This window comes from Notamacropus eugenii, chromosome 7 (assembly GCF_028372415.1).
Source record: "Notamacropus eugenii isolate mMacEug1 chromosome 7, mMacEug1.pri_v2, whole genome shotgun sequence".
NCBI lineage: Eukaryota > Metazoa > Chordata > Mammalia > Diprotodontia > Macropodidae > Notamacropus > Notamacropus eugenii.
Genome location: NC_092878.1, coordinates 41,783,697 through 41,801,060, shown reverse-complemented (window position 1 = coordinate 41,801,060; position 17,364 = coordinate 41,783,697). Strand labels below are relative to the sequence as shown.

Genomic DNA, 17,364 nt, shown 5'->3' with positions numbered 1-17,364 from the left:
ATGTTTTGCTGAGGGAAAAATTGTGTTTTTCTTTTTTTCTTTAACCTGATTTTTGAGAGCAGATTGCATTTTCCCAGAACCGTCCTCTCAATGTCTTCCTTGTAGCATAGATTGCTCTCCGCAGAAAATTGCCTTTCCCTCCCCTTTCTATTCCCTTTAACTTTCTCCTTCAGCTTCTATTGTATATGTATGCTAATTTGTTTATCATGGGTCCAATTACATGTCCAATTAAAGAGTTGTCTGTAATTTGGTTTTCCCCCTGAAATTTGGGGGTTGAATTAGATATTTTAAACTGGAAGAGTCACATCAGAAATAGCGTAAGCAGTACATTTAAAAGCGTAGTAATTGATGAACTTGACTTGAACTCCGTAAGTTAGGCTTTGTCCTGATTATTATATTAATTTGTCTTCTCCCTTGATAGAAGAGATTTGCTATGTCTGGTGTCTGTTTACGGTGTTTGGTTTGATATCACTCTAAGTCATCTAATTTAAAATGAGGATCTCATTTATTCTCTTCCAAAGTAATGTGAGAAATTTTTTCCTCTTTATTTTGCAGTTTATATTTAGCTTAGTACTATGATAATTAGCACAGTATATATATTTTAAACTATAAAAATGCTTTCCTTATCATCAGCAGTGTGTTACCTGAAAATAAAAAGCTAATTAAGTGGCATAAGATGGCATTTCTGAGATTTTTTTTTAGTTTTGCATTTGAAATTCATCTGACTAAACTGTCTTTCCGTGCTCTTTCCTAAAAACAATCATGAAGAAAATATTCGTTTTTAATTATATTTTCAGTTACAGTACTTTTTAAAGTGCCTTTGATTTTAAAATGAGGTATTCTTCCATATACTGCAGTTGGTTCTGAGAAAGAATAATATATTCAGAAATGGTAAAGTGGACATTGCTCTGTATTAGCCTGAAGATAATTGAGAAATGAAAGCAAAATAAGAAAGAACTTGAAACAAATCTACTCTGGGGAAATAGTGCTTGAAGGTCAGTATAGAACTAGAAAATTTACCTAAGAAAAACAACACTCTTAATTAAGAAAATGAAGTTGGTGTGGTAATTTGGACATAATTCCTTACCTTGAAGCCATTGCAGGGCCTCGGGGTCCAAAGGCTGAAGGGATCCTAAGAAACCAGTGTTCTGGTGTCAAAACTTCTCCATGGGAAATGTATGTCAGGTGTTATCAGAGACTTAAAACCCATGAAAGACTGACTTTGCACACTGTAGCTGACTTGCATTATAGTTTTAGAGAAGGGACTACAGCACATGAGACTAATAACAGCTAACATCTGTTATGGTGCCCACTATGTGCCAGGCATTGCCCTAAGCATTTCCAGTTGTCAAATCATTTTGATCCTCACAGCAACTCTGTGAGGTAGCTGCTATTGTTACCATTTTACAGATAAATAAACTGAGGCAAACAGAGGTTTAGGTGACTTGCCTGTGGTCACATAGCTAGTAAATATCGGGGGCTAGCTTTGATTTCAGGTCTTCCTAACTCCAGGCCCAGCACATTATTTAATGTGCTGTCTGGTTGTCTCATTAACACTAGTGTAAGACAAATTAAATACAAAATTAGGTCATGCAGAATATATGTTGTAGAAGAGTTAAGAGTAATAAGGAAGATATCACGGTGGGCAGGAGCAGTCAGAAATGGCTTCCTAGAGGAAGCAGTCTTGACCTTAAATAATGATACGTAGAATTTTAAATAACTGGGAATGGGAATTCCATGTCTAGGGAAAGTAGGAACAAAGGTTGTTGCCTCTAACAATGCAGAACTGCACCTTCTCTTCAGTATAGAACTGGATCTGTATAGGGTCCAGTTTGTATTGGTATAGGGAACTCAATAGTAAGGAAACATTCTCCCAGAAGTATTCTTTCAATGCATATCTTTACCTATTCTGCAACTTAAAGTCTTGGAGAATTGCTTAATGCATGGAAAGTCAAAGAATTTGTTCATGGTCACACTACTTGTGTGATACTACTTATCAGAGGCAGGAATTCCACCTCGGTCTTCCTGGCTTTGAGGCTCGCTTTCTTCCTCACTGTCTGTTATATCAGGGTCCCAGGAGCAGTCTTTAAGACATATATATTGGAAAATTGTGAGAAACAGAGTTGGATAGGTAATTGAGGCCATAATGACCTGAATATTGGCTTAAGATTATTGTAAAGAAAGTGTTAGTATAACTGATGAGGTCACGAAGGGGAGAAAAGAGGCACAGATGGTAAGGATGTTCAGATGCCCCTCTCCATGAAGCCCTGCCCTGTAGTGGATGGGATCAGAGCCTAGTCACTTACTGTGGACCCAAGGGCCCTCAGAGCTTGCCAGTATTGCCAGTATTGGATGCTGCTGTTCCATATGTCCCTCTCCTGCCCACCAAGCACCTATATGGACCTCCTCTCATCCCCCCAACCAGCCACCATGGGTTAAGAAGTTTCCTTGGGCCAGTTCCAAGAGCTAAAAGCTAATGAGTATACCCCCTGGGGTACAGCAATAAACCCAAGTTTTTCTCTTCCCTTTCTCCCAGATATGGTAAAAAAAAAAAAAAAAAAAAAAAAACTATAGCTAGGAGATTTAAAAATTGAAGGGGACCTCTAGCAACCATCACTTTTTCTCCTTTTGCCTTTGGAAGTCAATTCACTTCAGCAGAAAAAGTTCTTACGGGTTTGGAGTAGGAAGACCTATGTATGAACCCCAGCCCTGTTCCTGGGACAAGGGACTTAAATTCTCTGGAATTCATTTTTCTCTCAATTAAAAAAAAAAAAAGAAGCAGAAGCTGGGGTGTGGTGCAAGTTCGGATGATTTTACGTATTCCTTCTGTCTCTAAATCTATGTTCCTGTGACAATGAATGGAGCATAATAATAATTAATGCCATTATATGTATATGGTGCTTATGTGTTATAAACATCTTAATAAATATTTGCATAGATTGTTTATAAAAAGCATAGGAGGATTGTAAAAAGAGGTATATTTCTGCATTAGTTTTGAAAACTACCGCCTTATGATGAAGATCGGTTATTCAGCTGAGGATTAGTTACTGATGTAACTATGGTTGATGTGGAAAAAAGTGGAAAAATCAGTAGCTAAAGAAGCAAGACTCAGGGTCATTAATCTTTTAGAGCCAGAGATCTGAAGATAATCTGTGCTAGCTTTTTCCTTATTTCTAATCATAAGTAGCCCAAACAAAGAAACAAACAAAAACACATTGCCTATTACCTGCTAAATTACAGGTTACAGGAATCGAGGGGATACGAAGTGAAGGAGTTTGCTTGACATGGAAAGCTCCTGAGCTATTTTTTTAAATGTACTTGAGGAAAGACAGTTTCTTTAAAATGTTTCTTGGGACCCTCATTTAAATTTATGTTATGGTTCATTCAGGGATTATGACCCCATCTAGTGTTCAGATTAATTTTTGTAGAGCAAAAGTAGCAAAGTGTTTTACTACTTGAGTCTTATATTGCTAAACTGTACTTTAAAGAGAAATTCAGTTGTTTCAGTTATGTCAGGTGTTTTCTTGGCAAAGATACTGGAGTGGCATGCCATTTCCTTTTCCACCTCATTTTACAGATGAGGAAACTGAGGCAAACAGGATTAAACAGGTCCAGACTCACACACCTAGTAAGTGTTTGAGACCAAATATGAATTCAGAATTCAGAATTCAGAAAGATATCTTCCTGATTCTAAGCCCAGTGCTCTATCCACTGCACCACTTAGCTGCCTGTATACTTTAAAAGGATACTATTAATGTGAAGAATGTATTTCTTGATTTTCAAAATAATTTGGTAAATATTTTTAAATAACAAATTTTTACCAAGTAGTTATTAGGTTTAAGTCTCATCTCTGTTGCATTTTGTCTGTGGTACTCTAAGCAAGTCACTGAATTGATAGGTGCCCAAGTTGCTCTCTTCAGAGTATGAACAGCCACAGGTCAATCAGTATACATTTAAATGCTTACCAAGTGTGAGGAGGGTACTATGTCAAGCTTTGGGGATACAAAGAAAGATAATCCTTGCTATTAAGGAGTTCGCTCTCTAATGGAATCTAAGGCAGATCGGCTTGCTCACCCCAAAGAAGTTGCAGGTCTGTTTTCCGTATGTGAAACAGCAATCCCATAACCATGTACTTCTGTATTGTGTTTGTAAAACATGAAGTTTTCCAGTGCCTTTTCCTGATCGATTTTAAAGTTAACCTTTATTAGAAATAAAAATAGAAACATATTTGAATTTGCAGAATTAAAAAAAAATACAAATCATTTTACATTACATTGCATGCAAAGAGATGTTAATCTTTCCTTGCCATTTTTTTTATCATTTCTTAAAAAGATAATTTTAAATTAAAGATTTGCTTCAAGGATAGCTTCAGACTATACAATACAAAAAGAAAATATGTTCTATATAAACAACTTTAAACTTTGGTTAATAGTCCTCTGCAGATGATAAAAGCTATTAACTACAAATGATAAATAACTTGCAGTTTACTTGAGACACTAATGGAACCTAAAAGCTTTTTAAATGGTCCCGTTTCCACCTGACCCCCCCCAAAAGAAAGCCCCTCATCAATAGCAATGATTTAATGGTTCATTTTTGTTATACAGGTTGGCTTACACCTGACAGTTTTCCTTTTGCATAATTCTCTTATATAAATTATTTTGCTCTATGTTGTGAGTGAAAAGCCATTAAAATTTCATTGGAAGAATATGACAGCATCTCTTCTAAGAATTAAAGCAATTTCCAGTAGTGGATGTACAATCTCTGGTTTTTTTTCTTTTTTGGTAGTTTTAATCAAAGTGAGATAATTTCATCCTCAAAGAGAATGTGTTGCAATTGTGAACTATCTCCAAGTTCTCTCTCATACACTAGGAAATTTATTTTTACACAATTGAATTTCTTCATGGTTCAGTGATTTTCATTTACTTAGCACTCGTCTATACAAAGTGAAAAATAGTGGAATCCGGTCTGATGTCTACATGTTATGTATCATGTTAAATTGCAGTTGCTAAAACAACATAGATTGTAAAATCTTTTTAGTTAGTCTGTGCCAAGATTGATGAAATTTTCTATTTTGGTTTGACTAACGGTTTCCTTTCCATGTTTTGACAGTACATATCCCTGTAAGTGCACTTCATATTTGGCTTCAGAAGCATGAATGTAACCTGATCTATGTTTTGTGTTGTCTGCTGACCTAGAGAAGAACAGTTGTTGCCTTGATCAATCTCCATCCATTCTTGTCATTTAATGGACAATTAATACATCCTTGTAAAGACTCCCTAGAGCATCCCATTGGATCATTTTACACAAGAACCACAGGAGTTAACATTGAGAAAGAAAAGGATAGTTAAGAGAGAGAAAAAAGTACATTAAGATCTCAAACCCACATTATATTGGACAATTTTCCACACACAGTAATAAAAGGAATCATTGCTTTTTTTGTTAAAATGTTTTGGCCTTGCTATAAAAATAGTCCATTTTCCTTTCTAATGATCTTGATTTGTTCATGTGTTTTAAGTAAATGAAAATTATCTGTCTTCATGGGTATACTCCTACTTCTGATTCTTCTTCCTGACTTGTAAGAGCAGAAACTTTCTGGAGAAAAAGAATGATATACTTTAGTATTAGTTTAATAGGTGTTGGGGAAATATTTTCTGTTATTATTAGATTACATATATGTATATATGTATATACATAGATATATTCACAGTTTCTGGTTTCAGATAATACAATTTACATAAACATTTTCAAGAGTTGCTTGGAATTTTTTAAATGTAAGAGATGAGTTAATGAGATAATCATTGATCTGAACTAATAAAAATTTGCATATAAATTTGGAGAAAAAATGAAATTTTTTAAAGCTATTTTAATTTTTTTCTTTTATCAGATAACTATATAGTATAAAATGATGGTGTTTTCTATAGCACTGTACTTACAAAATATACAGTTAGTCTGGGAATATTAAGAAATGCTGGCCAGAAATTAAAGGTAAAGCAAATTAAATTTTTAAATCATTTTAAGGTGTGTTACTATAATGTAATGAGACTTATTAGATAGGCCATCAATGAAATCAGCCTCCTTACTATATATAGCTTGTAGATTTATACATTATATTTGCTGTTCTACAAAATGGATAATGCTGTATAATGAAATGTTTTTGTATTTGTAAATATCCCTGAATTTAAAGGTTCTATAATACTGTTCTTAAATTTGTAATGTTTTAAATTTCTTTTGTAAAGGCAGAATGTCAAATGAAATCTGAGCTTTAGAAATTAGTACATTTACATGACTATATATGTATATATCACATACATGTGATGATATATGCTAATACATGTAATAGTAGGCATTCACTGATTTGTGCACAGATTCAGTGAGCAGCTCAGTGTGATTAACTGGACTCTTTGTCTGCAGTTGCCTAGTAAGCCATATGTACATTTGTCTTATGCTTACGTCTGAAATGAATCACCACCTACATCAGTTAGTCACTGAGTCAACTTTCTTATTTCATTCATCTTTATCAAAACCTAGTCTATGTACAATGAATGACTTTTCTTCTTTTCTGCTAGGAAATGACACTGTCTCTAAGAAGCAAAGGCTTTTTTAAAGAAACTATGGAAATTATCTTCAGAAGTTAAAGCATGGATCCGTACAACTTGCTTTCATAAAACACGAATGAAAAATTTTAATTGTGAAAAAGTCATATTCAGAATTTTTGTGGTTATCAAGAAAGTCCCAGAATTTATTTTATTAACGCATTACAGATGTTTGAGTGCCTTCCAAATGCCTGGATTACTATCGTTAAGTAGGAAATAAGATCCATAATAAATGAGATAACAGCTACAATATGAGTATATGATATTATTAACAGAAGCACATATAATAGGAATAGGTAATAGACATGCTAGGTGAGGAAACTCCTGTCACTTTAAGTAGGCACCTTCCCTGAAATACAACATCTTAGAGAATTGTCTAGAACTTAACTGAAGTTCAGTCACTTGTCTAAGGTCCGATAGCCAGTATGTATCAAAAGTGGGACTTAAAACCCAGTTCGTCTTGGACTTAAGCCCGATTCTCTGTACTTCACTATGCTACTGTATAATAATTCTATATCCTGCTGTTTTTCAGGGATGTAATATATTGACCAAATTTAATTATACATTAACTTTGTACAGTAAAATACTATATATAAATCTAATGAACAGATAAAATTGATCATATATACACAAGTAACTTCATTTTTTGCTGATTAACTCCAGAAATTAATAGTAGTGGTGTTGAAAATTGTACTAAAATAATTGTGTGTGTGCGTGTGTGTGTGTGCGTGTGCACACGCGTAGCAAAGTAGTGAGACAGTGTTGCTGATATTTGTATTTGTCTAAGAGTGTGGTTTTAGTTAGGGAGTTTCATTCAGAACTACTATACTTGCTCTTTCTCTAAAGTGAAAGTACCTTTTCTCCTTGGTAAAAGTCTATGGCAGCCCACTGAAAAGGAAATTTTTTTTCTGTATTTCTAGATCATATCTATGAGTAGTAGAAAGTTTAGTATTTGAAATATTTACCATTTCAAAATTTGTACCCCATCTTTCTAGAAAGTTTCATTAACTAATTAGAACATGTACATTTTACATTGAAGTATTAACTTCCAAAAAATTGTATTTAATATTTCTAATTCTCATTGCCTAACTATTTCCTTTAATGGCAGCCAGCAAAAGTTTGGTTTATAATATTAAAACCGGAAACTCTAGGGAAAATACTACCATTTTCTAAATATTTTTATGTCTCATATCACTATTAAAGCCCTAAACTGATGTCTCGTCATGTCACATAGAAGTGCCCCTGAGTTCTTCTACTAACCACCGGCACAGGACAAACTTTGGCAGGTACAGCTAAATTGAAAAAGACTTTAAGTAGGAACCTAAAGAACTATGTTTCTTATTCAGTGAACATCCTAGCTAAGTCCAGAGAAACTATAATTGATAAAATTAATGAGCCTCTGCCCTTCAGGTCAGCAACATAAGGAAATATTTGCTAGATTGCTTATCCCTGTGTTTACTGCATATGTTTTCTTGGTTTTTGGAGAAAGAGATTTAAAGGGTTTGGATTCAAAGAGCTTCATAACCTTTACCCCCCATCCCCCACCTTGCCAGGCTTCTTATACCTTACTTATCCCAGCAGTCCCTTCCCTATTGATAATAGCATCCTTGATGTTCCTCGCACAAGACAATGCATCTTCCAGCTGTACATTTTCTCTGATTGTCCTCCCTTTTTGGAATTCTCTCATTACCTGGCTTTTCTGGCTTTCTTCAGGTCCTAGCTAAAATCCCACTTTTTATAAGAATGCTTTGATGTTATCGCCTTCCCTTTATTGAATATCTCCAATTTATCCTGCATGTAGCTTGTTTGCATTCTGTTTCCCCTATTAGGCTGTGAGCTCCTCAAAAGCAGGTACTAGCTTCATTTGTCTGTTTGTTTGTCTTTTTGTCTGTCTTCCTTTCTTTTTTATCCCCAGTGCTTAGCATCATGCTTGGAACCTAGTAGACAATAAATTCTTGTTGACTGACAAAGGGGTATGATATGATAGGCTTCTCTGAAGCCAATACCTTTATGCTGAACCACAATTAGGTGTCCTGAGTGACCAGCATATTTCTGAGTGACTTAAGGTGTGCTTATTCTGTTTCCATACAGAAGTGAGTAGGAATGTAAAGTAGACCTTGCCTACATCTTAATATTGTGGCCCTCAAATGATCTAATACATATGTAAATGGGAGTTATTACAGAAAGGACATTATTCATATTAGTCCATCCAACTTATTTTTGATGCTTTTAGAGAAGTAGATCCTCTACCTGATTTTCAAAACAATACAAGAACATTTTTCCGAATGTTTTTTTTTTTTTTTTTCTCCACAGGCACTACAGAACGGGTGTGTTTGATCCAGGGAACAGTTGAAGCACTCAATGCAGTTCATGGCTTCATTGCTGAAAAAATTCGAGAAATGCCCCAAAATGTGGCCAAGACAGAACCAGTCAGTATTCTACAACCTCAGACCACAGTTAATCCAGATCGCATCAAACAAGTGAGTGTTTGGTTGGGAATTGAAAGAAAAACATTAGCAGCTTAGTACAAGTACCTTTTAAAAAAAGGGTTGTCTTGTAAACTGTTAATTTTAAATATAAATTTTAAGTATGTAATTTTTTTTTGCTTGAAAAAAGTCACCATAACCTCCTTTGTTCTGTTGTTATACAGTTGTTTGCCCCCCTCCCAAAGTGTACAAACTAACATATTGAAGAGTAAATACATAAATTTTTAAATTAGAAGCTTAAATTAAATTGCTGTCCATTTACACATTCTAGTTAAGTTGTAGGATTTTCTATTCATTTAAAAAGGCACGACTCATTTTTTTTTTTTAATAAGCTATGGAAAAAAATATGAAAAGGAATCATACCCACAGATTTCCCGGTATTCTCTTTTTAAAAATCATAGTTGGAGCCTCCAGTATAGTTTTTGTTTTTGTTTTTTTACTTATGAAATTCTAGTTTGCTGATTTAGTTGTCATATTCAACATTTTTAACACCTATTTATACAACTATAGCAAATTTGTATACATAACAAGTATTATTTGGTTTTTTAATCAAGTGTTTTGTTTTCTGTAACTATATAGTTATTATATACAAGACATTATAACACATTGTTAATTTTTATGAGAGGAATTTTTTGTAACCAAAAATTTAATTGGTTAATTTTTAATAATATTGAGGATGACTAATTTAATTTAGAAAATCCTATATAGTTATATATCATAAAAATCTTGCCTTAAGCTGTATTTAGTTTGTAAATATGTTTAACATTGTATAATAATAATAATGAAGTATTGATCTGTATTTCAGCCTTGTTAGTTTAGCTAATTTTAAGTTGTGACCAATATATGGATTCAATAATGTACCTTGGTGGAAAGGTCATTGTTACTTCACTGACTGATCTGGACATTTAATTTATTCTTACAATATTGTGTGTATGTATATAGATATGTATGTGTGTGTATAGGCATGCACGCATACATATATTACATGTAAATACCATATTTAATTTTAAAATAGCCATATTTGGCATAATTAGTGTAATGCATTGCCAGACAGTATTCATTAAATTTGTATTTTTTAACCTGGTGAGTTGATGATGTTAAAAATAATTAAACCTATTGTGTTTAATATTAAACTTGATATATGTAAATATTTTATTACTTTAATGTAAATATGTTAAACTAATTTCCTGACTATAGGATAATATTCACTAAATAGTGATTCAGAATCCCTAGTATTTTTATAGAAAGTATATAGTCGATTTTATGGTATAATATATAATTTTAATGTAAAATTCTATAACATGTTTATATATTCCCTAAAATTCAATCTCTATAAATTGATAAAATGAATGTATTTGTATATTAATATTGAATTTTTGCAAACTTGACAACAGTAAACAACATCGGCTTTTTCTGTTATCGTTTTTACCATTTTCTGCATAACTTTAATTATGATGCAATTTTAGAAATTGTGAAAAAAACATTATTGGCATAAAATAATTTTAAAGATTAATACCATGGAAATAAAACTGTCAACTTACCCAGCATAGCTACAAATATCAGAAAATCTGTAGAAATTTTAAGTAAAAGCCACCAAGGGCTTAGGACTTTTTGAAGCATTCCACAGATGTAGGGTCAATATAGGGTCAATGGAATTTCTGCCCTAACACTCTACCCTCCAGCTTCTCTCTCTCCTTCTCTCTCTCTCTCTCTCTCTCTCTCTCTCTCTCTCTCTCTTTCTCTCTCTCCCTCTCTCCCTCTCTCTCCCTCTCTCCCTCTCTCCCTCTCTCCCTCTCTCCCTCTCTCCCTCTCTCGCCTTCCCTCTCTCCCTCTCTCCCCTTTCCTCTCTCCCTCTCTCCCTCTGTCTCTCTCTCTCTCTCTCTCTCTCTCTGTTTTTTATTGTAATAGATAGTGAGGATGATGGGGTGTTAGAAAAAGATCTGAATTTTGAAAGCATTAAGATGCAGTTAGTAGGATGAAAGTCTGATTATTGGCAACTTGTTTATGGGAAAAAGCCACAAATATCATTGCATAAGTTTTTGTATCTTATTATATAATCTTATTATATAATTCATTCATACATTCATATAAAGTTTATAGATAGCCATATATCCAGAGCCAGAAGCAAATTATGCCAACTAATAGTAAAAAGAAAGTTTGGCTTGCTTTCATTTGTACTGCATACATTTTGCCAAAATTAAAGTCAACTTTTTTAATGCAGATTTGCTTTATTCCAAGGCTTGTAGAGAAAGGCTATGTAAAACAAACATTTGTAAGGATTACCTATTCTTTTAAACTAAAAACTTAGGTAAGAAACAGCACCAATTCAAAGCATTTCCCAAAATGTTCATTGTTAAGTAGTTGCAGCATATTTACAATTTTAAGTGCCCCATTAAAAATGTAGAAATTATAAGATCTCTTTTAAGTTCTACAGAATTGCTTAGAAAAAGCAACAGCAATACAAGAGAGGAGAAGAGGTTTCTTAGTAACTTTTTATATACTTGGAATTGCCCAGACAATTCAAGATAATAATGATTCTTCCATGAGAAATTAATCCTTGACATTTGAACGCTGTACATTTGGAGTTATTTTGTCCCTTCTCGCCCTGTTCTCCTTTAGAAGAAGCAGCGTAACACAAAAGTGGTCGAAAAGAAGGAAGAAGGCTGGATAATTTATCAGTTTTGTTAGTAGAGGCAGCATGATGCAGTAGAAAAATAACTAAATTGGAAGTGGGAATTCCAGTCCTGGCTGTAACACTGACCTTATGATTTGGGTTAGGCTCCAACAACAACTTAATCTTTCTGTGCCTCTGGTTCTTCATTAGTAAAATGAGGGGATTGATCTAGATGATCTTTTAGGCTCCTCTAAGCTTTCAAGTTATATAACTCTGAATTGAAAGTCTGCAGACTTTCAGGGTGATAGCATATTAAAATATATCTTTAAGTTCTGTCAATACCATTAACTATTCTCTAAACATCAGTTCATTTATGTAAATTTAAATTAGTACTCAGTTTAAAGGAATACTATTCATACATTTAATTTTTAGGTGTAATTAATTAAAAAGCAACTCCACTTCTTAGATTTTAAAATAGTATATGTAAATTCTAAAATATTTATAGTTAAGATAGAGATCTGTTTAAGAGTCTCTTGTTGGAAAAGTTCTATTACTTTGTTAAAATATTACATTCTTAGTTTTTTTTTCTCATTTGCTTTGGGCCAAAAATTTACATGCTCAGATCTGACATGATTTTTAAGCATTTATGTAAAATTTTTGTAGAATACTTTTGTTTTACTCCTAAGTCTTGTAAGATATTAAATATAATAGGAAATAAATGTTTTAAAATACTAAAATTAAAAGTTTCTTTAAAGTTTTCCATAAAGAATGCTTCCAGAATGCAATTTTGAATGTTAGGTTTAATATCCAGATGACATGTCTCAATTATTTTTCCAAAATAGTATTTTGCTTCTAATTTTATCTAAGAAATTTGGACTTTAGTAAATAGTTTGACTTTTTTTTTAAATAACATGGTCTTTTAAAGATTTATAACAGAATTTTATATCATTCTTTGATATGAATAAACCCTGAAGCATGTTGTTTTATTGAGATATAATTAGAGGCTGAGTTTAAGTTAACCAGATAGAATCTGACTCTTTTAATACTGTTGTTCATATTGGCATTATCTCTCATACAAGTCTTAAGTTTCTTAAATCGTACAGACTGTGCAAATCTTTGAGCATAACCATGTGGTGGAGTCACTAGTACAGAAGCAATTTGTCCCACTTCTGATTGCACCTTCCATGAGCCATTTCAGCCCTTGATTCTGATGAGCATTTATCAAAGACTCTGCTTTAGGAAATGTATAAAGTATCGACTTTTTTATTCTCTTGTGCTTAAAAAAAGTCGAATTAAAATGTCAGATTTTTTGCTTAATTATCACAGAGTATCTGATTTAAATCCAGCTAATCCAGGCAAAATTATATTATATATAAGTTCTCCTGGGAAAATATATTTTTGCCAAATTGGCATTATTATGATGCAATAGTATGGATGACATTTCAATTTTAATTTTTAAGATTTATTACCTTTAACCTTAGAGAGGCAGCATGGAATAAAGGTTCCATTAGAAAGTCTGAAAGACTGAATTTTAGGTATCCCTTCTGATATATACAGTCTTTGTGACCTTAGTCAAGATACTTAAACCCTCCGTGCCATAGAATATAAGTTGCAGTGCATGGAGGGAGTTTCCTCACTGAAATTTCTCTGCATTAATCAAATCACAGGTCACATCCCACAAAAAGAAAAAAATCAACAGCAGCTTTAGAATACTTGATTCATTGACTCAACAAGCATAAAATTAGAATTACTAAGCACATAAAACTGTATTACGTAACTAAGAAGATATAAATGAAGTGCATGCCTTGGTTCTATCTTCCACATGCTTTTTTGCCTGAGATGAGAAACAGTTTGAAATAAAATTTTAGCAGAGCAATATTTTAAATTGACTAAATGAGTAGTACCCACAAGTTCTAAAGCAGGTAAAAGAAGGAAAAGGGACAAATGGGGTAGTTAGCTGAGAAGGTTTTTGCGGATTTGAAGTAGATTTCATGGAATGGGTAGAAATTGGATAGATAAAGGGAAGGGAACAATCCAGCATTATATGAAGGAGAGGTTAGGAATGCATTATAGAATGTTACAGCTGAAAGTTACCTTAGAGATCATCTAGTCCAACTCCCTGATTTTACAGATAGAAAAATTAAAATTAAGACTAAATGACTTGCCAGCTGATGAGTGGCAGAGATAGACTTCAAATAGACCTATATGAAAAGAGCATAGGTTCCAGAACAGGATAGAAACTTAGAGATCATCTCATCTAACCCTCTCATTTTGCCAATGAGAAAATTGAGTCCTGGGGTGATAAAATAGTTGGCCCAAAGTAATAAAAGTCCTGATTTTGAATCAAGATTTGAATCCAAATCCAGTAACATCAAATATACTTCTCTGTTAACTATATCATGTCACATTTGGTAGACAATGAGAAAGAACACCTTTTCTGTAATGGAGGGTATATTGTAGAAGAGATAAAATGAAATCATGAACAGAAACTTAAATGTGAGGCTAAAGAGTTTGACCTGTGAATCAAAACTACTCTTAAAAGTTGTGATTAGCCTTTTGAGGGATCCTTCAATGGGCAATGAGAAGCCATGGTGAAAGTGCTTTAAAAGGAAGATTAAAGTAGTGTTTGCTTTTGATCACAGCAGTCTGGAAAATGGATAAAAATACAAAATGGGACCTCAGTCCTATCTTGCCCTTTCTTGTACGGGAATAGTAGCAGTGTCATAGTGGTGATAAGACTCACAGTTTTTAGATCAGTTAAAAATATTAACTGCTCTTTGTTAAGTGGATATGCTAGTGAAGGTTCTAATCCATGTCTATGTTGGCATTTTTATTACTAAATGAAACTTTAAATCAGTTAAAAAGTTGCAGAAAAATGTAAGAGCATGTACCCAAAGGCAAAGATAATTCTGTCATGCAAAATTTTCACCTTATATGTCAACATCTATAGCAGAGGATTAAAAAGCAAGGATATTCTATAAAGAACTTGACAAGTCTATCCCAAACTAAGTCACTATATACTTTGAAAACTAGTGACTTGATTTAGAGGTAAACACAGGGAAGGACAATAAAAAATATTTTGAAAGATTTGATTTATTGTTAAGAAATGATCATAATAGGTTGCTTGTGTCTTTATTGCATGAATATTCTTCATGAAGAGAACTGAAATGCATTGAACATGAAGATCAAGTACCTTTTTAAAAAGTAGAAAGAAATTGACTATCTCTAGAGACAAGAAGCAGGTGGTTATTGCCATGAAAGTTATTAGAAATCAGCTCTCTGTGTATAGATCAACTGCTCAAGCTGACGGCAACAGTCTTCTTACCAGAGTTGCCAATGGTGAAAAAAGATCAGAATAAATACTTGTTTAGAATATAAATTCATTTGTAAGGAAAAAGATGGAAAATTTTGAGCCACATAACGCACAAAATAATGAAAGCACTTAAGATAAAATGTACCATATCATCCTGAGAACAAATATTTGTACATGAATGTGGAAGGGGGATAACAAAAAACAAGACAATCTGCCCATGTTTCTGTGGTGATTTCATTTCAGTAGCAACAAGAGTGAAAATATCATATTTGGACTCTAGCTGCTTAATAACTAATTACTGGCCAGTGGCATTTACATTTGATCAAGTTGCTGAACTTGATCAAACACCTACAAAAGAAATTTATCCTGGAGGCAACACCATTTTAATGGTACTAAAGAGCAAGCAGTGAGAGTTTTTAAATCTCAGGCTTCCAGAGGAGCCATAGAAATTTCTGAACCCTACACTACTTGAGGAGTAGAAGATGGCACACGTGGCCCTGGATCTGGAGGATAAATAAGGGACCAAGACATGGTACAGAGGAACAAATCTGGGGTTTTGCTCACTGTTACTATTGTGAGATATTCAGATTTTGTTTCCTTCCAGGAGGAGTCTAATTCCCTAGGGGTATGCCATAAAACCAGAGGCTTTTATAGGTCTCTATGTTGAAGATGAGACTCATCAGAAAGGGATGGACAATTATGTCAACTGTTTGTGGACTACTGTGAGTCTTTTATAGATTATTTGGGTTGGTGGAGAGCGCTTTCTCTGTATTAGAATAAAGCCTGCCCTATATTTGAGTGGTGGAGGTGGGAGGGAAAAATACTCAAAAATTGATTTTCATGATATCTCAAAGAAGGAAAGATTCTACAAAAAGGAAAAGATTTTATTACCAGAAAATGTGACCAAGAAGACATTAACCCCTACCAACCTAAATGGATAATTTTTGTTCACTACAAAAATCTTTATGAGAATGGTACGCATCAAGGGTATACTTAATGAACATTTGAGCAGAGAAGAGACTGATTTCCACAATTTTTTTTTTCCCTGTATCAGGACATCTTCACATTCACACAGTTGACAAGTGTAGTAAATATGAGATCCTAGCATGTCTTGCTTGTCTATTGAAAAAAGCAGGTTGGTTCAGTAGAACAAAACACAGCCCTAAAGACTTTATAATTTACAAAAAGATACCTTCCTTTCCTGTTAAGATGAGATTTTATGATAAATGTGACTGTGGAAATAGCATTTTTCAGTGATCCTCTGAATATCAAAATTAAATGAAGCGTAAAAGTGATACATTAACTCATCAACATATTTGCCAGTTTCATTAAGGCTACTTACTCTATATAAAATCCAAATAGAAGGGTGTTCAGTTTTGATAGAATTTTTCCTGATACTTTAATGATAACACTGTACTGTGCTGAATCTGGTCTTGTAGCCCTAACAGCATTTTCTCAGACATAGGAGGCCTTAACATCCATATAGGAAAGGCAAGAAATATGGAAACTCTAATAAATTATTTTTGACATATATGGTTTGAGTGTTAACCTGGTCTCTCCATATACATAACTTGGGAAGGCTCTGCAGATGATTAGCAGTGTAGGTCAAGAATTAAACAGAAGGAATTGGATCATGTTCAGTGACCCAAAATTGTACCTTGACGTTAAAGCCCATATTTAAAACCTGAATTTTCTGTTAATGATGCTGTTTGGCATCAAATCATGCAATCCTATAATGACAGAAGAATTATAATGACTGGTGGTCTAAAAGCCAAAGAAAAGATGCATGGTGGGTGTAAGGCTTCAAACTTGTGCAAAAGATGACATTAACAGAAAAAGAACATATATGAACAAACCAGTGAGACAGTCATGTTTTGATAATGAGCACTAGACTGGTAGCCTGAGTGTTACACTTTTATCTAAAAAATACTACAAGACCCAGAAAAAGCCCTCTTCACATTGGATAGGCTCCCTGTTTACATTACATAGGTTCTTTATTGTTTTGTGGAACTTTTTTGTTGTTTTTACAAAAAGAAAAGAACTATAATTACATAATTTATAAATATGGCTGAGTGGAAAGAGTGCCTCCAGCAGTGACATCACAAATCATGACAATCTTAAAGTATAAACTAGTGGTGATGAAGAAAATCATAGAATGTTAAAGTTGGAAGGGACTTTTGTTTGTTTTATCAAGTTAAATATATGCAGGAGCTCCTTCTACAATATCTGCAACAAAGTCTCTATTCCAGGAGCCATAACAATAAGTACTGAATACCTCTTGAAACAGCTTGTTCCATTTTTAGACACCTTTAATTCTTAGCAAAGTTTATCTTGTGCTGAGCTCTAACATCTCTTGCA

At 33.5% G+C, this 17,364-nt stretch overlaps 1 protein-coding gene across 5 annotated transcripts in view; it reads left to right on the top strand.

Annotated features, from left to right (window-relative positions):
* NOVA1 (NOVA alternative splicing regulator 1) overlaps positions 1–17,364 on the top strand; it is a 166,031-nt gene that overhangs the window by 117,936 nt on the left and 30,731 nt on the right. For all 5 annotated transcript variants that reach the window (XM_072623105.1, XM_072623103.1, XM_072623104.1 and 2 more), the window contains one exon: positions 8,907–9,073. In XM_072623105.1, coding sequence (XP_072479206.1) covers positions 8,907–9,073 — 167 coding nt within the window. The remainder of the gene's footprint in view (positions 1–8,906; positions 9,074–17,364) is intronic.